The following is a 25,373-nucleotide window of genomic DNA, read 5'->3' on the forward strand; positions in this document are numbered from 1 at the left end:
GTGGCTGCCCTGCTCCAGCCCCTGGCTGTGGATGAGCATCTATGGCCTCATTTCTTTGAAACACTGCCCCTCAGGGCTGCTGTTCCAGAGCAAACCAGCCAGGCATCATTGAATGAACTGGGATGAAGGTGAGGACTGCATTAGGGTTAGCAAGGTTGCATATGTGCACCTTCCCAGTGGTGCACAAATAGCAGTCCCAGACGCTCTCCTTTCCTGTGCCTTGCCAAATGTCCATAGTTGCAGAGGAGAAGGAACACTTCCCAGCTGCATTGTAAAATCCGGCTGGTCACAGAGCCTGGATTAATAATCATTCTCCACAGGGGTCAGGAAAGGGATGCTGCAGTTGAATTTGGGATTGCTGGGTGGGCCTCTGCCCACTCCTTTCAGGTCCCACTCTACCACCCAGGGCTGCTAACACTTTTCCCTGGGTGTCTGGATAACAGAAAAGAGCATTTTAAATCATCATTATCCAGAATGGCTCAACAGGGCACTTCCTGCAGGCTCAGTACCTTCTCTTGTAAGAGCCAGGAACTGGCATGAACTTGGCCAGTGTGCCAGCAAGAGCCAGCAGGGCTGGGCACAGCCTCAAAAAGGGCTGTGGATGGTCGGCAAGAGTCAGTGTGTCCCTTTTCCCCTTCCCTCTGCTTCAGAGTTCAAGTCCGATTCACAGAGATTTGGGCACCTGAAACTGCTAAGGGCTTTACAGCGGCGCCTAAAAGGATCAGGCCCTTCTTCATTTTGATGTGGATAGGCAAAAGCAATATGCTACAGGCCTAGAAAATAGAAAATCTGATTCCTGTAGCTGTGCAGCTGATGCAACAGTGAATGAAGCAGCAAGGAGGGTGTCTGGAGTCCATCAAAGGATGGAGAAGAGCTGCGTAAGACAGTTATTGAAGGGAGGATGATGTGCAGACTGGAAAACATACATCTGTAACATTTAAACTATATGGCATAGATGGAAGGCATAGTCCCACTAAGTGCAGCTGGAGGCATGACAGGAAATACCAACCAATAGCACACTGGAGTCCAACACGGAAGGAGCTGATTAAGTGTGCACGAAGGGGAGCCGTGACTTGGCTTCAGACTACAGGATTTTCAGCCACATTTTTTGCAGCTTGCTCTCCAGGACACAGCCTTGTGCTCACTAGCAATGAGGCTGTCCTGAATAGAGAAATTGTGTGACCAATCCAGTGCCAAACAGGGCTGTGTGGTGAAGCAGGGAAGTACTGTGATGAAAAACAACTCTGAAGCAGAGAGCTTCAGCCATGGGGGGACTGCTGCACCCTGGGGAGCCAGGAACAGTTGAAGGCCCTGGAGTGCTGACAATGGCCAGTGAACAACCCAGAGGAACGCAAGTTCTGAATGTGTGCAGGGACTGAACTTCACACTCTTTCCCCTGCCAGCTGCCATTTATCAACCCATATTTCAGTGAGCTCACATTTACCAGGGTGACACTGCAAAAAAACATTCTACTCTGTCCTCCTACCTTCAGCTGTTTGCCCCTGCCTTGCACTACCTCCTCATTTATGGTCAAAGCATTCCTGCAGCTGAGCATTAGCTGATATGAAAATAATAGCTTTTTCTCCAGGCAGCATAGGCTTATGATGGTTGCAGAGCTATGGAGCAACTCTGACATGGAACCTCCCACTCCTTTCACCCCTTTTTATTCTATCTTGCCCAACACTGTGGCCTCCAGGTATCACCTAGCTGTGCGTTAAAGGACAGGGTAACAACTTGTGGTACTTGGTGGGGTGGATGGTGGTGGTGATTTACAACAACTCACACTCCACTGGTACATGGAACTTACTGGCAGCAGAGTCCCTGATAGTTGTAGTGGAAAGGAGAGAGGAAAAAGGTGATTCTTGATTCATCCCAGCCAGCCTAATGGGAAGAATCCATCTTTTACTTCCTGATTTATTTTCTGCCTAGAGAAGAGCAGTCCAGGAAATAGGAGAATGAAAGCTGATTTCCTTTATCTGAAAGCTGAATGAAGGCTGATGATAGCTGACTTACTAGTGATGTCTAATGTATTTACTGTGCCTAATACAGCATTTGAATCCAAGAGACAATGAGGAGCTAAGGATGAGCCTTTGTGGTGTGCCTTACTGTTACACATCACAGAACATTGCCAGTGCAGGGAGGTAGCAAACAAGATATCTCCACATTGATGAGCTTGGAGGTCTGCTGCCAGAAGTCACAGGGTAACTCATAGTCTTCTTTTCCAGGGAAAGCGCAGCTGAGTTATCTTCCTACATCACTAACAGGGTTCAGATAGATTTTTCTGCTGCTGTTTGTTGCAGGAGATGCACTGTTCTGGAAAGCTTACATCACACCTACAAGGAGTAATGGCAGAGGTTTGTATTGTGCCAGCAAGCAGCAACAGGGTCTGCTTCAGATCTTGCCAGTTAAAAGATACACCAGCTAGGAGCATGTGCTACTTGCAATGAACAGCCATCTCCAGCCATGGATTGACCATTCTGGACCCAGGGAAGAAGTGTGCTTCAGTGCGGGGGGACTGTACTGTTGACCCAATGGACCATCAGTGAGTGACAGGTAACCTTCAAGATGAGGAAAACCACTTCTCTAGAAAGTTCTCCTGAGCATCTTTAACATAGGGATGCCAAAACATGACTGGGAAGAAAGCAGCTGAAAACTTGCACCAACAGGTAGGTTTCCAGGAATACTGGCTCAAGGACATACAGTGACCTGTGCCCAAACAGGAATCCAACACAATGTGGGATTGCTCAGTAACACACGTTCTTTCACCCCTGAAACTGTTGAAGGAAGGTAACTAACTAGACTAACTGTGGTGAACTGCAAGGCCACGAGCATTGTGAAGCTCAGCCTAAATGAAGCCTAAGCTCTCAATCACAGTGATCAATCTCCAAGTTACCAAGGTCTTTGCCCCTACTGCCCTGTGGTCCCTTAGATGTACTGGAGTGCTGCAGGGGAACATACCACCATTCCTTACACCTCCACCTGCAAACTTCACAGTAGCACAGATAGGAACTGGCACTGCTCCATGCTGCTTATAGGATCTGCTCATCAAGGTTAGCTGCATCAGCAGCCTCCACACAGTAGGGCAGAGAAGGACACTAACTCAAGAACTCCTCTGCTTCACAAGGAAAGGGCACCTTGCCAGGGTTCCAGTCACCATTGCTCTAGCGGGGTGGTGTGGGGAGGTGTGGGGGTGGGAATCTCTAGTTAACAGATCAATTTCCCCTGACATCTGTGCTGCAGGAAACAACTACTTACTTGCACACAAGCAGCTATAGTACAACAGCAGAGTACACCTTTAGGAAACAGAAAACAGTACCTGAGTTCTTTCAGGATACTTGAAACAGGCCAAGCATGAAAGCAATTCCTGCCACAAAATTTTAACCAGGTACTGCCTTCTGTGCCACTTCTGTGGAAGCCAGGGTAGAGGTTCAGCAAAGGTTGCTGGGCACAGAGACTGGCACAGAGCTTTGAGCAACCTGAACCCCACTCACTCCTAGAGAGCAGTGTTGGGCCACAGCACGAGAAGGCCTTCTACACTCCTTTGAACTGGCATTAGCTTTGCAGCAGCAGCAATCTGAGTTTTGCAAACCCTGTGTTACAGGCCCTGGGCTTTTAAATAGAGCACTGCAGATATTTCAGTTATGGTAGGACCTGCTAGAATGACTAGGTGCTTCCTCTGAGCTTTGAGTTTTCAATGCAAGGTACCCTTATGCAGCTGCCTGAAACCACCCCTGTCTCCATGCTCAAGCCTTACAACCCTGCCAATGCTTTGCTGCAGTGGTATGCAGAAGCTACAAAAACCAATGCTAGTCTCTAAGCTGGTGGAGTTATAAATGGCTTTTAATTGCTCTCAACTGGTTCAGGTGTCTGGGATCTCACAGGGATTATGTAGAAAGCCAAAATAACTTGTCTACCAGGAGCATTTCCAATACATTATCCATGTACAGTTTCCAAGCAGACAAAGCCTAACAAAACAGCAGCAATTCCTGTACTTGCATAGCCATGCAAGTCTCTCGGGCTGCTTGGCAAGTTTGCTGTGGTCAGAGTCCTCACAGTGAAAGAAGAGAAAATAAGGAGGGAAGGAATGGGTAATGACAGGGATGGCAAAGGGATACCTGAAAGCCCACATTACAGGGAGGAAGTGGCCATGTGTTGTGTGAGGAGCAAGGAGAGACACTCTGCTGTGGAGGAGGGACCTCTATCCATGACATAGCTGGAAGAGCAGATGCTGGTTGCCTCCCTAAGGCAGGCAGTAACAGGCCACACAAGAGCAGGAATTCTTATGTTCTCCTCCCTGTTCCAGCTGCTGTGGGACAGGGCGGCACCAGAGGTGCCTGCCTTGGCAAAGGGGAGTCTCACATCAGGTTAGGCAAGTATCGAGCAAGTTCCTAGGATTATGATTTTTTGTTGGCTCTGGAGAGACTTTCCCATGCAAAAAAGCCTCCTCTGATCTGTCAGACCCAGGACCTTCCAAATCCTCCCATTTCTCTTACTGCATCATGTAGCTGAATGTGAGGAACATCATAGCTAAGATGATTGCTAGTTCCTCATATTAAAGGTATCCACTCACTGATTAACACCTTTGGCCTGCGTTGAGGGTCATTTTCTGTCTTCCTGCAGTGTAAGGGGAAGAAAGCAGTATGCTTTGGTACATGTGGCTTCGGAAAGGAAAAGGAAAATAGAAAGGACCTGCTAACATGTTGATCCCAGGAAAAAAAGGAGCATGACAAAGAATATTTCAAACTGGGGGATATCAGGTTACTACAGCACCAGTGCCCTAGAAGTCAGGCAGGTGATACCAGCCAAATCAGAGGTCACAAAGCAGCAGAGGAAAGCAGCGTATGGGCACAAAGGAGCACACACAGATTGCTTCCAGGTTACCTGACTTCAAATGAAGTATGCTACATACAAACAGAAGCAACATATCTCAGTTCACTCTGACTCAAGGGACCATTTCCTGTGGATGCAGGCTAGCCTACTCATTAACCTGACCCCTTTCCACACTGCCCCATGCTCCCAAAAGCTCAGGGAGACTTTGCGCAGCTCTCAGCCTCCTCCACCCTTCTGTGCTCAAGGGTGGCTGGAGCCTGGGTGGTGACATGAAGTTCCCTCCCATACTCACACAGCTCTCACAATGTCAGGGGAACATGGGCACCCCTAGCCTCTCCCTGGGCCTTGTTCAGAACAGGCGATGCTCTGCAAGTGGCTGCTTGAATCATCCAACCAGTGGTTGCCACAGTAACCACACTTACGTGATGAAGAATACAAGGTTCCTTGGCTAACAGTAAGCCTGCTCCTGGTCAGGGTGTTGTCTTTATTGCACAGCAGGAGAGAATGGTGCAGTTTTCTGAAGGTGAGAAAATAAATACCCTTCTCTACATTACACCAAGCCAGGCTTCCCATCCACTCCATCTCCCATGTACTTCCACGGCTTTGCTCTTCACCGCCCTGTTCTCCCTGGCAATTGCACTGTTTAGGTTAAACAGTAAACCCAAAAAGGAAAAACTGCGTAAGACCAATAGATCAGTCTGCTTAGGCATCAGCTGTCACTTATTTCAGTTTCAACAGCAGACATGCTGTGCAGGCCCCTGGGCCCAGCCTGGGGGGAACCAGAAACCCAGGCCATGGCCTGATCCCCATGAGTATTGCAGAGCTTTCAGCACTGGAGGTTTTAACACAGGCTGAATGCATGTCTGAAGGGCTTGGATGGAAAACGGACCATCTCCTGGGGACCCTGGGAAGGGTGGCATTCCACGCTGGTTTTCTAGTAAGATCCGTTCTCACCTTCATTACGTGCAGAAGAGATGGTAGCAGAAGGAAGTCACGCATACCAGTTTGGTAGGCCTAACAGATCCGTATATAGCTGCTCTCACCCCCATTCAGTTTTGCGATGGAGCAGGAGCAGCACATTGGCTAGAGGTAGCACTTACCCCTGTTTCCATTGCTGGGGAGAGGAAGCACTTTCTGGGCACCAGTGCACTTGGTGGCCTCAGCTACACAAAGAATCAGGGGAAAGCCAGGTAGAGACCATTCCCCTTCTGCTCCAAGTCCACTTCGCCTTCATAGTGAGGTCCCTGAGGAGAGGCTGAATCAGAACAAAAGAGCTTACATAGCCATAATGGAGATGGCTCAGCCACTGCCTCTTCTGAGTCCTATTTCATTAGCAGCAGCATAGAAAAGAAAATGTACTCTCTAAGCTCACTGTTCAGGATGCAAAAAAGATAACCCCAAAGTCAAGGAAACACCCAAACACAGGCTGTTGGGCTGTTATGATCCATTTAGCTGCTAGAAACCCTATGTATCCTTGTATGACAGCATGGGAGATCATCCCCTGTAACCTCCAGTCCGCTGGTTGTGACAGCTAGAAAGGACAGAAGGAGGAGGAGCACAAGAAGGGCTCACCCTCAAAGCACCCCAGAAAAAAGGGTGGATGGACTCTTGCTGTGCACAGTCTCCTCTGTACACACACATCTAATGGACTCGTGTGATTTGCAGGCATGCTGAGCATTCACAGTTGTGGCTCAAGGTCACAACAAAAGTGCTCTGAGTTTCAGCCTGTTATGAGAGCTGAGAGTTCTAAAAAATAAATTGGGGTCTGGGTATCTCTAATTAAATTAGCAGGCACATTAGGTCTTAACCTTGCTCTGCTTGGTGATGCAAGTGTTGATCAGACACTCATTAAGCGAGTACCATTCCTCTGGTTGTCTAATTGGAGACAGGAGAGACAAAGGGAAGAGACAGACACACACAAAGGGGACTAACTAAGATGACACAGTCAGTCTTTGGAGTGTTTGAAGCCTGGATATTCTTTTATTTGGAGGCCCATCTCCTAAGTTAACTTGAAAAAAGACACATTCAACAAACGGAATTATCCTAAGGCCATTAAGTTGCATCTAGTTCTACCACATGACCTAATATAGTAACAAGTTATATGTAGGTCAGCTGTCCATCTAAACAACTTATCTATCAAAGTGGAAAATTAGATGCTTGGTTATCAGTAGACAGCCATTAAAAAGGTTTGACAGAGTAAGGGTAGGATTTGATCCCTCATGAGGCAGGGGACAAAGTACATTCAAAGGATTTCAACCACTTTTCTTACCCAGACTGTATTTTATCCCTCCTGCCTAGGATCACAGCCAAACTAACAAGCAAGAGGACACAGAGCAAGGCAAGCAGTGACTGCCAGTCCAGTATTTTCCCCTAACTCAAAGCTTAGTGTTGCTGAGAAGTGTTACAGCAGCCTTACTGGAGCAGTTCTTTGCCCTCCCTCAGCCAGATCAAGGCAACGGATATTACACCTCGCCGCTACCCCTGTCCCACATGCGCAAGAGCTGGGCACCACTGCGTATGGCCATATGGATGGAAGAGGGCCACCTGACTAACAGCTGGCAGACTTCACATGCTTAGCACAAGAAATCTCCATTTCCTGGCGAAGAGTCAGCCTTGCTGGGAAGCAAAAAGGAACTGGGCAAAGTTCACATCGCTCACTGCCCTCATTCACCTGGCCAGACACCATTCAGCTGTCTGCCCTATGCAATAGCCCCATGGGCCACTTGCACCCTAGTTTCAAGCTGTGTATTTTGAGACCAGCCCTCAGTAAAAGGCAGAAGGAAACAATAGCCTAAGAAGGGAAAACACTGTCCACAAGATATTGTCCATCCCTCTTCTGCCTACCTAGCAGGACCCTTCTGAGAAAGGAAAAGTCTTTCCATGTCCTGCTCGGATGGAGTCTCAAATGGCTCAGAGATGCCCAGGTCATTCCCAGCTTGATGGGTCCAGCCCAGCATGGACCACAGGCAAAAAAGGAGGCCATTTCCAGCTTACACTCACACTTTATTATATACAGAGACATGGTGAGTGTAAGAACATCAACATGGGACAGGGACAGTAAAGTGAGGCCCAAAGGCACTGCCCCCTGTCCCCTTGGCACAACCATTCAGCATAATCTATACAAATAATACAATATTTGAACAATAAATAAGTTCAATAAATAAGATCAATAAATTAAAAAAGTAGAAAGACAAAGCAGCAAGGAATGACTTTGAGAGCTGTGATGCATTCACAGCAGTGACAATACCAACAACACCTCACCTGCACACCAGCAGTTGGAGCACAGACCCCCATCGGCCCTCTTCTTTCACCATGCTATGGCAAAATCCACTGAGGGGGAAAGGGGAAAGCCACATAGTTCACCACTGCTGTGCTTTCTTGGTCTAGAAGCCCTCTCCCCTTCCACAAGCCCCTTGGGAGAGGATGCTGGGGTTAAAAAACAAACAAACAACAACAAAAAAAAAAAACAAAAAAACCAATCACGGAACCACTGTGCACAGTCACAGCTTGCCTGAATGGTTTGGCACAGAAAAGGACAGTCTTCTCTTTCTACAGTCCTCCAAACAGACACTGACATAGTTATTAACTGAATCAGAGCAGGGAGAGGGGTGGAGGGGAAAAAGATCTTTGAGGAACAGGGGAGAGAAGAGATGATGCTCCCTTTCACTTGTGGCTGTGGGAGGGTCTCATTCATCGCTTCAGAACCCTGACATGCTCCTTCCGCAGGCCCTGGCACTGATGGAGACAGAGTGGGCGACAAGACAGCTGATACCCTGGCAAGGAGGGGGTTACTGCAAGAAGTGCAGGGGCTGCAGGTCAGAAGTCAAGAGCTACATGAGGGAAGGGACAGCAGTAAAAGGCCGCCACTGGTTATCTAAGAGAAAAATAAATCAAGACAGCCGGTCCCTAACCGCTGCAGGGGGAGAAGCCACAAACGGACTCTGATTTGGCTCCCACCAGCCTCAAGGCCTCCAGCTCTCTTTCAGAGATGCTGGCAGCTGGCATAAGAGGGAAAGAAGGATTCTGTCTATCATGGATAGCTTTCTGCAGAAAGGAGACAACTTGAACACTGTCCCCTCCTTCCCCCACACCCTTTGCCCCTAAAAAGGGGTACTGGAATGTGAAAAAAACAGGAATTGAGGAAATAGGGCAGGAAGAGAGAAAGAGAAACAGGAACAGACGGAGATCTGGGATGAGGAACCCAATCACTTTCCCCTCACATGTACTGAATGCTACTCATCCAGGCCTGGTATCAAGTCTGCAATGCTGTCCACATAGTAATTGGGCACGAGATCCTTGGCAGCAGCGCTGTCACTGGCCATATAGGCCTGTGCCTCTTCCAGGCGGGAGACACCTGTCAGGGTAAGGATGGTGGAGAGGCCGCAGTTCTTGCCGAAGAGGATATCTGTCTCCAGACGGTCTCCAACCATGAGGGTGCGGGAGGGGTCTACGCCAAAACGCTCCACGATGCAATCAAACATGTACGTGTTCGGCTTCCCCACCACCAGTGCCTTGCGGCCAGAGGCAGTTTCCACTGCTGCTGTGAGGCTGCCTGTCCCTGGGAGAAGGAGAAAAAGAAATAGCTGCAAGCTAAGCCATACACTGGCTACAGGCAGCCCAGCATTTTGCGTTATGTGAGAGGATGACTATGTAGGCTGTGGAGTGCTAGCAACACAGCATCCCTGTGAGATCCTGAATCTCTTAGAGATGCATGGGAGAGCCACAGCCTGTCCTGTTGCATAGCAAACTGTCTCATCCAAGCTCTGCATAGCAAATCCCACAGGGGCCGACCCTTCCACTAAAACCTGTGCCAGCTCCCAGAGTGGTACCACTGAGGAGGCAGCAACAGGCCTGGTCAACGGGGCAAACCCGATGGGGAGTCAGTGGTCAAACCTGGTGAGGCCTCGGCCCCACGCATCCGCCACCCCTAGGCCGAACAGAGGGACAGGCTGTGGGAGAAACCCGGGGACAACATGGCCGACTGGCACCGCTCCCCCGGGCAAGGAAGGGCGGAGAGGGGGGGCTCACCGGGGGTGCGCTGGCCGTCGCTGAGAGGGTGCCAGGGGTCGGGGTCGGTGGCCACCAGGAGGCACTGCGGGTCGCGCAGATAACCGCAGGCCTGCGCCAGCTTGGCAAAGGTGAACTGGTCGTCGTAGCCCACCAGGACAGCGCGCACTGGCTCGGTGCCGCCGGAGCCCAGCTCGCCCTCGCCCGCCAGGCGCAGCCCGGCGTCGCGCACCTCGCCGCGCAGCCCCTCGCCGCCCAGCACGAAGACACGGCCGGGCCCGCCGTCGCCGTCGCCGCCGCCGCTGCCGAGGAGGCGCTGGCGGAGGAAGAGCGCGGAGCAGAGTGCGGAGCTGAAGACCTGCTCAGCGCGGACGCCGCGGAAGCCGAGGCGGCTGAAGCGCCGCTCCAGCTCGGCCACGGAGCGGCGGCTGTTGTTGCTGACGAAGAGCGTGGCCTTGCCGCTGCGCCGCAGCCGCTCCAGCAGCTCGGGGGCCCCCGGCACGGCCCGCTCGCCCGCCCACAGCACACCGTCGCAGTCGAAGAGCAGCCCTTGCGCCGGGCCCAGCACCTCGCGCAGGCCCGCGCCGCTCAGCCGCCGGCAGCCCGCCATGCCGCTGTCAAGCGTCCCAACAGCCGCCGCGCGCCGCCCCGCCAATCAGCGCGCCGCCGCCGCCAACCACCGTCAACGGCCGCCGCGCGCCACCCCGCTGCGGCGCCAATCGGCGCGCCGCCGCCCGGACGGCGGCCCGCGCTCGGCCCGCCCGCAGCACCGCCCGCCGAGCGCGAGAACCAATGGGAGGTGGAGGGAGCGCAGAGTGACAGCGGCACTGCCCCGTCACCTCGAGGGGAAGGGGTGGGGGGGTGAGTGACGCGGAGAGCAGTGAGACACTTGCGGCGGGAGGCGGGTCCCGGGAGTGGCAGCCCCTTTCCCCTATTAGCTGCTCAGAAAGACGGCCAAGAGGCGCGGTAAAGCCTGACTGCGCTTGCGTAATGGCTAAAGTCCCCCTCCCAAGATACCTCTGCCCCCGGGTATGCCCATGGCAACGCGCGGGAGCATGGCGCCCCATGGTGGCCGTGGAGGCCTGTGGCGAGCAGGCCGCGGGGGAGCAGGCCCTGGAGACCCCGTTAGCCCCGGAGCCCTTGTCCCTCTCGGCGCAGAAGTGCCTCCCATCTTCCTCACCCTGCTGATCCATGCCCTGCCAGTGCAGCACACCACAGCAGCCATGTTTATGTTCCTGTTGGAAGCACCCCCTGTCGCCCTCCTCCCGGCTGGCCTCTAACATTACGGGCCACAAAATATGCTGTGCTCAGTTACACCAATGTGTAATTTTGACACCAACTCTCAAATAATTTAGTTGCAATGTGTGTGTGTGTTTGCACACGTGTGCATTTTAAAAACTTTCGCTGTAAAATCAGCCATATCAATTCCTAGGTAGAGCACAAGACATTTTAAGGCAAAATTAGACATCAAGGTTTAGAATTACTGCTTTGCACCTGTAAACAACTGTATGAGCCTCTGGAGCTAGGCTTTCTGTGCCAAAATGCTTCTGAAGCCAGAAGCAGCTGGTCTCCGCCTGGTGATGCATTTCCCACCTGATGTCTAAATATCACAAATATGTCTTAGAGTCTCCCCCCCGCAATGTGCTCCAGGGTTTAGAGAGCATCAGGGCAGTAAATTAGGGTGAAGTTTTGGAAAAGAAAGTGGATAAGGCACAGCCTTGAACAACTCTTTCTGGAGGGCTGAAAGACTCTTCAAAGTGGCCATGAGAGGTAACCCCAGGAGAAACACAGCATCTGGGCCCTCACCACCAAGTACCCTAACAGTAATCTGAGGAACAGACTGGAATGATCCCTGACCACCCCCCACAATGCTGGGTGGCTCAACAGGACCACTCAGGATCAGAGATATGGGCCTGGGCAGGGAGAGGTTTCTTGCCGGTAGTGGCAGTGCCCCGAAACGCAGCAAGGCTCTCCAGGAGCTGAGGTTCAGGTGTGTGTCGTGATGGGAAGTTCATGCCAATCAGACGGGAAGAGGGAAAGTCGACCTGTGCTTGTGGTAATGGGGACATGGCAATGCTAAGCAGTGATGAAAGGAGCAAAGATCTTTGGAGACAGAGATGGAAAGAGAGGGAGAAGCACATAAAGGGTCTGTGCTCAGGATGAACCAAGGCAGCGGAGGAAGGAGCTGAGGGCGCATTGTCCCTTGTGCCACCCAGGCGTCTTCACAGAGCTCCCCTTGCACTCTTGCCAGATGCTCGGCCACAGGAAGGGAAGGAGATCCTGGAGGGGCACTGGACCCCATCTTCCCCAGACCTGCTGCAGAAGGACAGGAGAGCCAGTGCCCCTGAGTCCCCCTGCCCTGCTCAGTCATTCTCTGAGGCCTGGCCCGCTGGCTGAGATGCCACTGGGGGACTCCTTCCTCCCGGAGACAGCGACTGCCTGTTGGCAGCTCCCAGGTCACAGTCCGTGGTGGTCTCCATGTCAGGTGTGGCACCAGCTTCGCTGGTGGGAGGCATAGGGGCCTGTGGGCCGTTACGGCTCTGGCGGCGTGTTGGCTGCGGAGGCAGCGGTGGGGGGACAGAGGGGGCTCGACTGGGGCCCCCAGCCATCCGTCGTGGCAGGGCTTTGGGACCAGTTGTGTGCTCAGGGGCCGCTGAGGTGGGAGCTGAGCTGCGGGGCTGGGCCACAGGCGGCGGTGGCACCGTGGGCCGGGCAGGAGCCGGGCGCTTGCCTGGAAAGAAAGCCAAGGTGGGCTGGTTTCCCCTCAGCACAGGTCTTACCGCATCCCCAGGGGAGAGGGGGTCACAGTGCTGGTCACGAATCACATGCAGGGCCTCAGACCTGACAGACTGATGGACACACTGCCCCTTGCCTGGCTTCTCAATCCCATCCTGGAGCACTGAGCTGGGAGGACAGAGCACCCACCAGCTTTGGGGGCTTTTCCTTCCTCCTTTCCTCCACAAGAGACCCTGAGCTTTGATGGCTCTGAAAGAAGGGAGTTTCTTCCACCAGAGGGCCAGCCATGTCCATCCCATGGTCCTACCTTGGCTGGGATGGAAAACACGAAATGAGGGCTGGAATGCCACCTACACAGTCTGGCCACAGGCCCTTCCCCTCCCATTCAGCAACAGGGGCAGCCTACAGCACCCTTTCTTCTGGGGTGTGATGGGATGACGGCAACCAGAGAACATGGCATTGGGGTTGTCAGGCCCTGTGGATATCTCCTAAGCATTGTCAGCATCCTAGTATGTGGTGTGGGGCCTCCTGCTCCATGGCCTAACCTTTGCGGGTGGTGTCATCAGCTGGCGTTGGGGCCAGCAGCCCTGCAGCTTCAGAAGGTCTGGTCACCTTTGGGGAAGCTGGCTGAGAATTCATCTTGGAATCTCTTGTGCTGTGGGAAAAAGAGGCAAGTCAGGCTTTGGTTTTCTTGCTGACAGTGGAAGTCAGTGTATCCTGCTGATAGTGGGAATCAGCGCCTCCATGGGGCACAGTTGGTCCTTGGCATGAGGCACCTCATGCGTAGGCCAGGCTATGTGCGAAGATATGTGTGCATGGCGTGGGGTGGGATGGGGAGGGAGAAGAGCTGTCTGAGGAGGGCCGGGACAGCCAAAGTTGCCAGCTCCTGCCAGACTTACACTTCTTCAGCTGGGAGAGCAGGGGTGCTGGCTGGTGGGGACTTGGGAGACGACTCCTCTACCGCGCTGGCCTCGCTAAGTACAGCATTCGCAGGTGGTGTGAACATGCCTGAGACGTTGAAATCTATCTCTAGGTAGAGAGAAAGGAAGGAAGCCCTGAGGAAACTGTGCTAGAAGCAAAGCTATGCCAAATGCCGCACAAGGCTCATCCTAAGGCTAGGAATCAGAGCAGGCTGTGGGTGGGTATAGCCCAGCCATGGAGGAGTCTCCAGAGCCCGCCTTCCTCCTTGCACAGACCCCCGCTTCCTTCCTCCTGACTGGTACCTCAGCTTGTCTGAGGTCGCAAGGATAGCCTGGCCCTGGGGATCGACCTCTCTTGGGAATAGAAAATGTCCTTTTCCCTTCCTCCTCCCACATAGCCCCAGCACTTTGTTTTGGGGGGCAGAGACCCATGGGCAGAGTAGGGGCAGCAGCCCCCCTTGATGGGACTGCTGGCCTCCCTGCAGACTGATGTTGCTTCTAGGGCTCTCTTCCACGAGTCCTCTGGTGTCTGAGGGCATGAGCAGGAAGGGTGGAAGAGAGATGGTTTGCTTTTATACAGAGCTTGAAGCAGGGTTACAGTCCCCAGCTAGGCACAAACCACAAGCTTGTGGCTCAGACACACCTGCGTTCAGCAGATCAACATGAGGGTACCTCTAGGAGACACAAGCTTGGCCGAGCTGGGAACTTGGACCAAGCCCAAAATGGCAGGTCTCAGAGGCAAAATCTTGATCCCTTGCTCCCTCTTGCTCCCTTCCCACTGAGCCCTTGACTCACAGTCCCCCTGAGCTCCAAGCTCGATGGATACCAACTCCCCACTGAGGTTAAATGCCCCATCTGTGAGGGTGCTCTGAACACAGTGGACAAGGGGATTAGAAACCCTTGCCTTTCCCAGAGCAGGATCTGAGCCTCCAGTTTGATCAGGTTATATAAAAGCAGGCAGGGATTTGGCTCATTTTGCTGGCTGCCCTGCTGCAAACATAGACTGCAGATAAACAGAGCTCCTGTGCTCTGCTGCAAGCCCCTTCTGCAGCAGCCACAAATGGACATGACAGAACCGACCAACATGGGATGCTCTTCGTCTATCCCCTTGCTCTTTGCAATTGCAGTGGGACCCAGTGCCTTTTCTATGTGCTCTTCACCCTCTGTTGCTGCTCCCCAAGGAAGGAAGGGCAGAGAGAAACATTGGTCCTACCTCCGGGGAAGAGGGTGTCCGCGTTTTGGATGAGCGCTTCCACAATGCCCACCACCTGGATGGAAGAGACCGAGGCCAAGTCCAGTTGCATGGGATCTCTGAGAGACAGAGGTGGGGGAGGCATCAGGAAAGGTTTTAAAGGGAATTAACCCATTTTATGTTAATTCCCGGGGGGGCAGAGGCCTGAAGAAGAGACAGCTCAGGGGAAGTGGGCCCTGTTCTCCATCCTGGCAACTTGGCTTCCAACCCAGTTGGAGGTCATCCATGTCACAAGTGGCCTAGGGCTCAGCCTTTTGTTCTGTGCACCTCAGTGGAAGAGTGGAGGCTGGCAGGCAGGCAGGTGTATAAGGGCCAGGTGTGGATAACAGGCTGGGGGTGTACAGAGATTTGTGTAGGAGATGCCAGGCCTGGGATGGCTCTGGAGGAGACTACAGAGTGAGGGAGGACTGAGAGGCTAAGGGGACATCAGAGAGAGACACTTGGGGGCCTGGATGCAGGACAGTGGGGGTGAATGTAGAGCTGTGGGGAAGGCATGTCTGCTGCTTTGCAGACTGGCTAAGAGAACGTGAGCTTGGGGAGGGAATGTGATGCTCCAGAATGGCAGCAGATGAGGGACAGACCTAAGGATGGAGGAGGTGCAGGTGGCCTGCAGGATCAGGAAAAAACCTTTTGCAAGGCAGAGGAGCTGCTTCCTACCCCACGGAGTCAACGCAGTCTTACCCTGTGCTCTGCTGCGCCCAGAGCAGGTTGGGGCCCAGCACAATGGCAATGTTGCTGGGGGTCATTTTATTTACCTCCTGGTGTTCGGCCAGCTTGGCTAAAAACTTGATCAGATACCTGTGCGGTAAAAAGAGGGTGGGATGGCAGTAAGTATGGCTTGAGGAAGAGAATGGCTGCCCCTGGTGACTGCATGGGGAAAAATAACCCCATCCCCGCAAAACACCTTAAATTATTGTAGTTCTCCTGGGGCAGGCGACTGCAGGTGTCTCGGAGACTCTGTACTCGGCCATCAAAGTCCTTGAAGCTGCGAGAGAGAGGAGGGAGGAGAGGAGAGCTTGGCCCACTCCATGCAACAAAGATGGGCATGGTGCACAAGGGAGAAAGGCTGATGCTGGCCACGCCGTGTGGGCCACAGCCCTGGGACAGCAGATGCCCTGAGGGGAGAAGGCCAAATGCTGCTACATTTATTGGCTCATGTGGGCCATGCATCCACAGAGGACAAAATACTACCCCAAATGCCCAAAGGGATTTACTATGATATGAATATAGCTTGTGGATGAGCCTTGGAGAGAGCACAGCCCTTCTGTGAGTAGTAATCCTCTTTCATGAGGACTACATGGGTTTGGCAATGAGCCGATCCCCTTAGAAAGATGCTCCTGCCCCTTTCCAGGATTTGCTCTTCTTGTGCCCTTTCCCCAGCTTTTTTTTCTGTATTTCCTCCATCACTCCTTCCATCTCGAAAGCAACAGGCCAAATAGCTAGTGAGTTGACAGGCCTGGGAGATGGGAAGGGGCTCATGCTTTTGAGACACCATTTTAGCCAAGGCCAATGTGGTCTTTACATGCTAAGCAGAAAGCTGTCAGTGCAGTAAAAGGTTGCAACCCTCCCTCCTTCCCTACTTGTTTTTACTGCTATTCTCATTTTTAAATCCAAGATGAGATTATAGGCCATCTGAATTTCTGCTGTGCATCAAATAGAAATGGCAGCTGGACCAGGAGCTGTGTTTTTGTCTTCTCTTGTGAAAAATGAAGCTGAGCAGCCCTGCTTTCAGTGCCAGGAAAGGCAAAGGGGGATGGCAGTGGGCTTTTTTCACTCCATCGGGCTTTTCTGTCTCTCCTCTCTGACCTACCTGGCCACTTTGACCCATTCGTCGTAGAGCTCGAAGGTCATCAGAGGTTGGGGCAGCTCCCGCAGGTAGGATTTCAGTGCACCTGGGAGGGAAGGGGGAGTGGGGACTGTGCTGGAGACAGTGGGGCAGCAGGGCCTGCCACCCCATGACCTTCTCCGTGGTGCTGGCACTCACCGGCCACAGCGTGGGGGTCTGCATAGAACTCCTCCAGGGTGTTGGAGCCACTGGCCAAGCTGCTCTTCAGCTTCCTCAGCACCGAGGCACCTGCTGCCAGCCGGAAGAGTCCCTGGGGATGAGGCAAAGAGTGAAAGGATGTACGGGGCTGGCCCTGACTTCATTTTGGGGGAGTGGGGCATGGGGCAGGCTAAGGGGTCATAAGTGATGCCTACCTCCTCCCTCATGCCTGAGGCCAGCAACATCATGACGCAGGCCTCGATGGGGAGCGCAATCTCCCGGCCCAAGCTCTTGAGGTGCGTCTCTAGGGACACGCCGTAATACCCTGTGACTGGTGTGTCTGCAGTAAAGGAGGGCTCTGGAAGAGAGGAGGAAATGTCGGGAGGCCTGGAGGCAGCTGTGGCCCCAGTGGAATCTGATCACTGTTGGAGCAGCGATGTCTTGCTCTGAGTTGGGTCTTGCTAGGCAAGGGCAGAGGCACAATGGGCAGGAACACCAACCCTCCTCCTCAGCCTCCAATCTCTCTTCCCACCAGCCCAGTGTAGGAGGCAGCAGCGAGAGGGAAAAATCTGCCTTTCTCAGCTTACTAGCCACACTCACATCCCCTGGGGTCGGCCATAGCCCACCCCAGGCTGCATGGAGAGCAAGGTGGTACCTGTCTGGTTGTGGGCTTCCTTCAGCTCTGCCAGAGCAGAGTCCAGAGATCCTAGGGACTGCCGGTGGTACTGGGCTTGGATTTCCATCAGCTGGTAGACAGAGCACACACAGACAGCCCTCAGTTCAGCACTGGCCCCTCTCAGAGAGACCCCATCCTCGGATACTGCACCGGCATGGAGACAGGAGGAGGAAAAGCAAAGATCCTGGAGGAGTAAAAAGGGGAGTTGCAAGGGCCCCTCCCCTTTTCCCCAGGGTACATGGGACTGTGTCAGTGCTGAGGGGTAGGGAGCAAACTGGAGAGTGGGGGTAAATGGGCCAAGCCGCCCTGTTTGCAGTCGGCGCTAGTGGCAGCATGCAGCTGCAGTGTGTGGAGGCAAAGCCCTACTTCGAGCATCTGCTGGTGTGTGAGGACTCTCCCCTGCCCTGGCTGGAGGACTCGATGTGGACAGGGGCAAGGCTTGTGCCCTGGATATACCCTAGGAGACGTTCATGTGCTAAGCAGGGGTGTGAAAGCAGGAGGTCAGGACTTACTCTGATGAAGTAGCTGGCGTAGCTGTCCTCTTTAGTGGAGAAGTGGTAGAGGTCAGCCATGTACTCATCCTGGGGGAGGAGAGACAGCAAAGAGCAACCTTCCACCTCATCCTTGGCTCCCTGAGGAAGAGGGTCTGCCGTCACGAAGCCCGCATGAGCTGTGCCCCTTGTTTGTACCATGAGCTGCTCAGACAGCATGCTCCCCAAGAAAGGGGCTCCTGGTGTCCTGGGAGGGCAGCTGGTGAGGCAGCCCTGACTATGAGGCTGGGTCCCAGCCTGGGGAGATCTCATAAGCTCCCTGCTCCAACCCTTGGAGCCTCCTCTCTGCAGCAGCTGTGGTTGCAGTCCTTTACTCTTCTCCTTCCCTGGGCTTGGGTATCTCCCAACTTCTGCTCCTCAAGGGACCCATTTGCTTTCAGAGGGTGAGATGTGCCAGCTGCATTGTTCTGGCTGTGTTGCTGCCCAGCTTGGTGTGGGGGTTGCCCTGGATGGTGCCACTGGAGCCGAACAGGTCTCCAGCCCTGGAGCAGCCCCACCACGGTGGCTGTTCTCACCTTGCACTGCTCCACCTTCCTCTTCACCTCCTCCTCCTCTTCCTTCAAGTTCTCCAGTTTGTTGGCAGCAGAAGATGCCCCAGGGCCAGTGCCGGTGCTTGTGCTGTTACTGGAACTCTTGGCAGCTTGGTTCAGCCTTTCAGATGGGAAAGGAGAGCCACATCCAGTGTCAGTGACAGAGGGACACTGGATGGGACAGGTGTGAAGGGAGGGTATGGGGGCCTCGGTGGGGATGGGAGGCCGCTGTAGTGCTCTGAGGTGGTTATCCTAGGCCAGCCAGTGCTCCACTTTACTTAACCAGGAGGAAAAATTGCTGCTGCATCAGGGAGCATGATCCAGTTAAGAAGAGGGTATTCAGCATGGCTTCCTGACACAGCTGGGGTCTGGAGGACCCTTTCCATGTCATGTTTCCAAGAGGCCCCAATCTCCCCTCTTCTTTCATCCCTCCAGCCAAAGGGAGCCCATGAGGCATGGTGAGCAGGGTGGAAATGAACTATCAGAGGCTCACCACTGCCCTGCTCTCCCAGAAAAACACCCCACTCCTGCCATTTGCTGATCCTGGGCTGGGAGGCCTCGGATACCCAGGAACAGTCAGAGCATGGTGACTCCAGCTGCACCAAGTGGTGATGTGGCAATTTGCTGCCTTCAGCACTGGCATTGCTGTTCTCTCCTGTGCAGTCAAGCTGGCAGTTCAGACCAGGTCTGGATGCACCCACAGAGAAGGGCTGACTGGGAGCTTACATTACATGGAGCTAGAGGTAAGCTACTGCCTCTTTAACGTCACCCCAGGCCCTGGGAAATTCACTCCCCTGGCCTCACCGTGCTAGCAGCGTGCAGTCATCTTCCTCTTTCCTTCAGTCTGGGAGAATGGGCTGTGCCCAGCGTGCCCCATTCTCTGCCATGGCATGCCCCTTCACCACCCAGTGCCTCTCCATGCCCCGTACCTGCTCTTGATGGCATTCCAGTCGGAGATCAACTTCTGCAGTGTCTTCTTGCGCTTCAGGATGATGGGAAGCTCTTCCTGGGAGAGTGGGGCCAGAGAGGGCGTCACTGAGCCTGCCCTGCCTGGGGCATGCGAGGAGGCTTGGGGTAAAGAGAGCCAGAGTGGGAAGAGGAGTGCAGGAAGGGGAAGGCAGGACAGGGAGAGCAGAGGAGGGAGGGCGGCCAGGGCTACCTCGCTGAGCTTGTTCAGTGGCTGCAGGACGTCGCGCTCCAGGGCGATCTCAAACTCAGCCAGGATTTTGGCCAGCGTGCTCTGTATGCAACAGCCCATCTCCAGGGCTCTCCTGCATGAGGAGATGAAATGACTGCAGGCCAGAGCGAACACCCTTCTGTGTACCCATACCCATGAGGGGCAGATGGGGGGACCCAGTCCCTGGCCCCTTCTGCACTTGCAAACCAAAGGCAATGGTTGTCCCCTCTTCTGTGCTTACACTAGTGTTTGGTGAGGGTCCCTGCTGTGCTCTGAGCAGGGAGTTTGACAGCTCAGCTTGGAGACAGTGGCTCTGCCAGGATTTGGCATCTTTCAGGGTCACCCCTGGCCATTTCCCCCACCGGCACTTACCCAAGGCTAGACTCTGTGTCTAATTCCTTGAAACTCTCAGCCATTGTTGTGGACAGAGCCATCAAGGGCAGCTTCTTCTGCACAGAGACAATGATTTTGGAAAGGATATGATGAGCCGATGTGTGGCAGCTCCCTGCTCCCAAGGCACAGCACTACCACCATTACCACCCAGGAGCAAGGGCTGACCAGCCTCCAAGCCCTGAGCTGGACCCCCACATCTTCCCCTAGCCCACCCAACCCCACTGGCCTTGAGGCCTGAGGAAGGACCATCTCTGTCTTTCTGATGTGCCTTCAGACAAAGCCAGGATCCAATTAGCTTCACCGAGGCTCCATAACTGCTTAGAAATCCTCCTGCCTTCTCTAACATAGCCTGCTGTGGAGGACTGTGGAACTGATGGAGACCTCCTCCAAGCCCAGCCCTGCCATGTTTAAATGGACAGAACAGTTTCCTAAACAAGAATGAGTAACCAAGCTAGGGCTTATTAGGCTGGCAAGGAGATGGGTCTACAAAATCATGGGGTGCCTAGGGAGAATGAAGGGGGACTGACTGTTTGCAGCTGCTTTCCAGACAAGAGCTGGTGAGCATCAGTTGGAAACAGGGTGGCAAGTTCAGCTCAAAGAAGAGGAAGCAGTTGTGCACACTGTGCCCAGTTGCACTGTGGTGCTTCTCACTGCAGGGTGCTGTGGATGCGAAAGGTTCACAGGGATTCAAAAAGTAACACGGGCAAAAGTTTTCCAGAGGGTTATTAAAAACAAAAACATGGTCTCTGGCCCCGGAAGCACCTTGGCCTCAAACCACTGGTGGCTGAGAGAGTGTCCAGGGAACACTTGCCCTGCTCTGCTCACACTGGGCATTTGCTGGTGGTTGCTGCGGGAGGCAGGACCTGGGTTAGGTGCACCTTTGGGCTGCACCGCCCTAGCCACCCTTATGCAGAGCCAAGGCTGGCCATGGAGGCAGGGGTATGGCATCCCCTTTGCTGGTGGGGTGCAGAGCAGGGGTAAACATGGGGAGTGGCATGGTGGGGAGGACTGTACTCACCACTCGCTTGTCCATCTCTGACCCACACTGCCCCTGCAGACAGGCCTGGAGCCTCTTGGACACGCTGTGAGCCGCTCGCTTGGCTGGCTCAATCCTCTGCTCGATCTGGAGGTGGAAGGGTGGGATGGCGAAGCCCTGTCGCCAAGCCACCAGGATAGCCCTGCCCAGGGACAGCTGGCCCCATGTGTCTCTCAGCAGGAGCAGCGTCTCTTCTCCCAGTGTGAGCAAATGTCCCCTCTGCCTTTTGCCATTAGCCATGTCACTCAAGGGGTGAAACCCTGCAGGCCTTGTTTGCCTTCCTGCTGTCCTGCTGCTGAGGCTCTCCTGGCCTCCCCTCACCTTGGCAGTACTGTGGCACCTTTCCGCTAGTGTCAGCCAAGCCACTGGCGCGGAAGCAAACCTTGTGACCCTGCAGCACAATGCCAGGGCCCTGGGACCATCTGTCCACAAGCCAACCTCAGCTTGGCACACACTGCCTCTGGGTCCAGGACCTGAACTAGCACAGCATCTTGCCAGAGCCCAGCACATCTCATGTCCAGGGCAAACAGGAGTGTGGCTCCCAGTCAAGGCTGGTGCCATCACAGGCTTGGATCAGGCTGCAGGGCTCGTCCCTGCGTAGGCAGCTAGGGAAGCCCTTTTCTGTGGCACAAGCCTGTTGTTTCCTCAATGCGGTCATGATGTGACTTGGTCTGAGGGTGCTGAAGCGAACACCGCGTTCCTGTGGTTGGGGGCATGTTGTAACACCACTCTCTAGCACAGCTAGGCTGCAAGTAAAAGCTGCTGTGACAGGAACAGCTCAGCACAGCAAAGAGCAAGGGCCAGGCAAAGCCATGATGGATTGTTTGGTGCTTATCCGAACCTCTCGCTATGGTCCTGGAGTCGCCCTCTGGCACACAGGGAGATCCTGGCCCTGTGGCTTGGACATACCGGCTGGGCAAATCACAGGCGGGAACAGGACATGTTCCCACACACAAGCACAAGCAGGCACACGCCTGGCAACCAAGCCCACATCTCACCTGCAGCAAATCTTCTGTCAGGAGCTCAGTTGATTCTTGGGCTCTGCAGAAGAAGAAGGAGCCATTAGCAGATGGAGTACCCTCGACCTGGCCTGCCTGGGAAGGCAGGTCCTTATTTGTTTCACCTCTCTTTGTTCATGGCTTCAGGGAGCAGAAGATACTGGCTGTGGCCTGGACCATCATGTGCAAGGTTACAGGCAGAATGAGCCCAGGAGAAGAGGACATCAGGATCAGGGAAAAGCAGCCAACCTTGCTGGCCAGCAGACTTCCCATCCCCTAGAAAGATGAACATAAGAAGAGTGGGATGCCCAGACAGATAGGTGCAACAGCACCTGCAGCTGGTGGCTCCCCAAAGCAAGAGTATGATTTCAGATAGGAATCCTGATTCAGAGCACCCAGCTCAAAATGTCTTGACATGGCCTGTTTTTCAGGGAGAGGGCCCCTGGCAGGGCACTGCACTTGTGGGAATTTTGCTGATTAAACTTTCTAGCTCCAAACACCTCTTTGCTGAGAGCGAATCCAAGGTAGCCTCTGTCAGAGCCCTACATACATACTTGCAAGGGGTTTTCCAGGGCCAGAGTGGCTGGAAGCTGCAGGGTCACCAGTGCCGGAGCAAGGGACACCAGATAACTCTGTGGTCAGCTGGAAGCTCAGATGAACACCAGCCCCCAGGAACAACTAAATGAAACCAACTTTCTAATTGGTTTTGCAGGAAGTATGAGCTGCAAATCATGCAAAGGCATCCAGGAAGCTTCTGGTTAGCAGAAAATCTTGATGAAAACCAAATTTAAAAACAATAGCTGCCACCACCACCACCAAAATTCCGTGACTCCTTGTGAAAGAGAAACCTGGCTTTTCAGGTCACACTCATTGTTAAGTCCCTGGGACCTGCATTTGCTTTCCCACTACTGCTTCCCTGTCCCCACATGAGGGCTGTCTCCCTGCCTGGCCAGTTCACATTTCTCTCTTTTCACAGCCTGCAAGAACAGATGCAGGACAAGTCTGTGGAGCCACAGGAAATGGGGGTGGCTGACTTGAAGGCAGGCAAAGTCACGTGAGATTGCAGCCCACAGAGGAGATGCTTTGCAGTGGGTGAAGAGCTTGCTACTGGACTGCATGAGCTGGTTGAGACTTTTTGCCTGTCAGGCCTTAAACGAAAGGGAGGCACATCCAGCGTAGCCGAGCGGCTCCTCAGCCTGGGAGTGTGGAGACAAAACAGGCTTGGGGTTCTCCTCAAAGGAGGAGAGATGGGAAAGGGAAACCTGCTCCCTTCTGGGAAATGCAAGAAGAGCAAGAGGCGACCGTGCTATGGGAACTGCTTCCCTGTGGCAGATCTGCTGGGCTGGCTGAAGGACCCTGGTGGCCTGGGGGACAACTCCGAGTCCCATTCAGCCCTCAGCAGTAGGGAACCTGTGTGTGTACAGGTTGAGGTGGCTGTAGAAGGAAGGAGTGAGGGGGCTGGGAAGGGAGGGCCCAGCCCTGTCTTGTAATTTCAGTTCTGGGTTTTGCAAGGGTAGAGCTTTGGAAAGTTGGAGAGAAAAATAAGGAAGCAGTGGAGGTGGGACTGGGCTGGAGAAATTCACATGAAACTGTAAGCCCTCCATGGCTTCTCCAAGGATCAGGGGCCCCAGGGGCCCCAGGTTACTGCTTCTCTCCTCAAAGGGCATCCTGGGATGTCTGCATTGCCGGATCAGGGGCTGCTCGCTAGCACTGTGCTGGGCATCTGGCTCCTGGGGGGAGGTCCCAGCTCCTAATACCCTCCCAGTTACCGCACAGCTAGAGATGTGTGGTGAGGGGGGAGTCCCTCTGAGGGGAGTCCCTCCCCACCCAATGGCCCCCATTGCTGCCTGCTGGCAGCAACCATTCAGGCTCTGCTGTCAGAGCTGGGGGGGGGAGGGGGGCAGGGGGGGGCAGCTGGGCATCCCAGCCTGAGCGGAGCTGAGCTTGCCAAGGGCCCCTTTCCATTTGGCCGCAATGTTTGTGGGGCACAGGAGAGGTAGCCATGCTCCCTCGGCTGGGCTTGGTGAGCACATCCCTGCCAAGTACCACTGGTGCAGCCTCCCTGCTGCTCCATGGACACCCGGGAGCTGAGTTGAGCATAGCGTCTTGGCTTGCACTAAAGACGCTCTAAGACCAGGGTCGTTATCCCCTTTTCCTCTGCCCTGGCTAGCCCAGGAGACCAGTCCAGGGTGGGCACAAACCCTCTGGGAGCTCCATCCTGCTCCCTCCCAGCCCATCAGCTCAGGTCACGGAGAAATCCTTACCGGATGGTGAGGCTGGGATGGGACAGTTGCTGCCGCATCCGATGAAACTGCCTCTTCATCATCTTGAGAGATGGGAGGAGACCACAAGAGCTGCTTCGCTTGGCTGTACCCTCTCAGCACTCTCAGATAACACTCGGCATCGGATGTCCACAGCCCCTTGACTCCCAGGGGCTGCTCTGCCCCTTGCTTTCCCCCAAGCACCTCTCCCTCCTTACTGCTGTCCTTCCTTCTTCCCTTGTTCCCCCTCTTTCTGTTTCCCGCCTTCTCCCCTCCCTCGTTTCTCCCCAGGGATGCCCTGCCTGGTTTCTCTTCCCCCCTGCCGAACTCCCTCTCTTGCTCCCTCTTGTTTTTCTGGGTTTCCTTCCACCTCAAACTGCTCCTCTGCACCCTCGCTGCAGATCAGGTAAGAGCAGTTCAGGGCTCCTGCTCCGCTCTGTGTTCCTGTCACCACCCCACAAGTATAAATAACTTCAGCCCAGCCTTAAAGGGGAAATATTATTACAGCAAACACGTAACAAGGCAGGACAAGCACAAGCTGCTGCGGAGCCTGAGCGAAGGGCCCACGCTTTGTTTCTTACTCTCTTTCTCAGCCAGGGTGGTTTTTTTTTTTACCTTGCCTTCCCCACCACTAGCAGCGATGCAGGGCAGTCTGTGGCCAAGCCAGCTTGCTGAGCGGCATGCATGGGGTGTCTGACGTACCCAACAGCTCCTGCCCTACCTTGTCACCCTAACTCTGCTAGTGCCCCTTGGGCACCTATTCATTCTCATGGGTTTATCTCTGGCCTCTTCCCTGTGGGACAGACCCTCTGTTGTGCTAATAACAGGAGAACAGCCTACAGCGCTCTGCCTGCCCCCATGCAGCATGGCCAGGCCCCCTTCCTCAGCGTGCTAAGCCATCCCTGTGGCCACTTCTGTGTTCCCTGCTTTTTCCCTCCCTGCTGTTGCTGAGACTCTCTGGACCCACCGCAAAGTTGCAGAAAAGGGCTGTTGCTTTACACCCTGCGGCGGCCCCCTTCCTC

General features: G+C 54.1%; 2 protein-coding genes across 3 annotated transcripts; both read right to left on the reverse strand.

Annotated features, from left to right (window-relative positions):
* Nucleotides 1–6,787: 6,787 nt before the first annotated feature.
* PDXP (pyridoxal phosphatase) lies at nt 6,788–10,595 on the reverse strand. Its single transcript, XM_026112605.2, has 2 exons — nt 9,859–10,595; nt 6,788–9,388 (listed from the first exon to the last, which is right to left on the reverse strand). The coding sequence occupies exons 1-2, from the start codon at nt 10,445–10,447 to the stop codon at nt 9,063–9,065; spliced, it is 915 nt and encodes a 304-aa protein (XP_025968390.1). The 5' UTR covers nt 10,448–10,595; the 3' UTR covers nt 6,788–9,062.
* A 605-nt stretch (nt 10,596–11,200) lies between these two features.
* On the reverse strand, nt 11,201–25,099 carry SH3BP1 (SH3 domain binding protein 1). Of its 2 annotated transcripts, none has more exons than XM_064512817.1 (18): nt 24,355–25,099; nt 22,091–22,133; nt 21,075–21,179; nt 20,036–20,112; nt 19,646–19,757; nt 19,416–19,492; nt 18,472–18,607; nt 17,918–18,037; nt 17,385–17,475; nt 16,945–17,087; nt 16,730–16,841; nt 16,556–16,637; nt 15,650–15,730; nt 15,427–15,543; nt 14,707–14,804; nt 13,473–13,602; nt 13,119–13,228; nt 11,201–12,568 (listed from the first exon to the last, which is right to left on the reverse strand). In XM_064512817.1, the coding sequence occupies exons 1-18, from the start codon at nt 24,414–24,416 to the stop codon at nt 12,201–12,203; spliced, it is 2,064 nt and encodes a 687-aa protein (XP_064368887.1). In that variant the 5' UTR covers nt 24,417–25,099; the 3' UTR covers nt 11,201–12,200. The 2 variants fall into 2 exon arrangements, with proteins under 2 accessions (XP_064368887.1, XP_025968352.1); XM_026112567.2 differs by having other exon boundaries at nt 17,918–17,986; nt 24,355–25,097.
* Between the last annotated feature and the right edge of the window lie 274 nt (nt 25,100–25,373).

The sequence above is a fragment of the Dromaius novaehollandiae genome, chromosome 1 (genome assembly GCF_036370855.1).
Source record: "Dromaius novaehollandiae isolate bDroNov1 chromosome 1, bDroNov1.hap1, whole genome shotgun sequence".
NCBI lineage: Eukaryota > Metazoa > Chordata > Aves > Casuariiformes > Dromaiidae > Dromaius > Dromaius novaehollandiae.

Excerpts from the sequence above, each read along its gene's own strand:
- PDXP (XM_026112605.2), bottom strand. The coding sequence starts at position 10,447 with ATGGCGGGCTGCCGGCGGCTGAGCGGCGCGGGCCTGCGCGAGGTGCTG. Across the intron at positions 9,389-9,858 it reads CGACGGCCAGCGCACCCCCG|GGACAGGCAGCCTCACAGCA; the intron begins GTGAGCCCCCCC and ends TCCTTCTCCCAG.
- SH3BP1 (XM_064512817.1), bottom strand. The coding sequence starts at position 24,416 with ATGATGAAGAGGCAGTTTCATCGGATGCGGCAGCAACTGTCCCATCCC. Across the intron at positions 18,608-19,415 it reads TGGAATGCCATCAAGAGCAG|GCTGAACCAAGCTGCCAAGA; the intron begins GTACGGGGCATG and ends CCCATCTGAAAG. Across the intron at positions 13,229-13,472 it reads GCTCTCCCAGCTGAAGAAGT|CACAAGAGATTCCAAGATGA; the intron begins GTAAGTCTGGCA and ends TTTTTCCCACAG.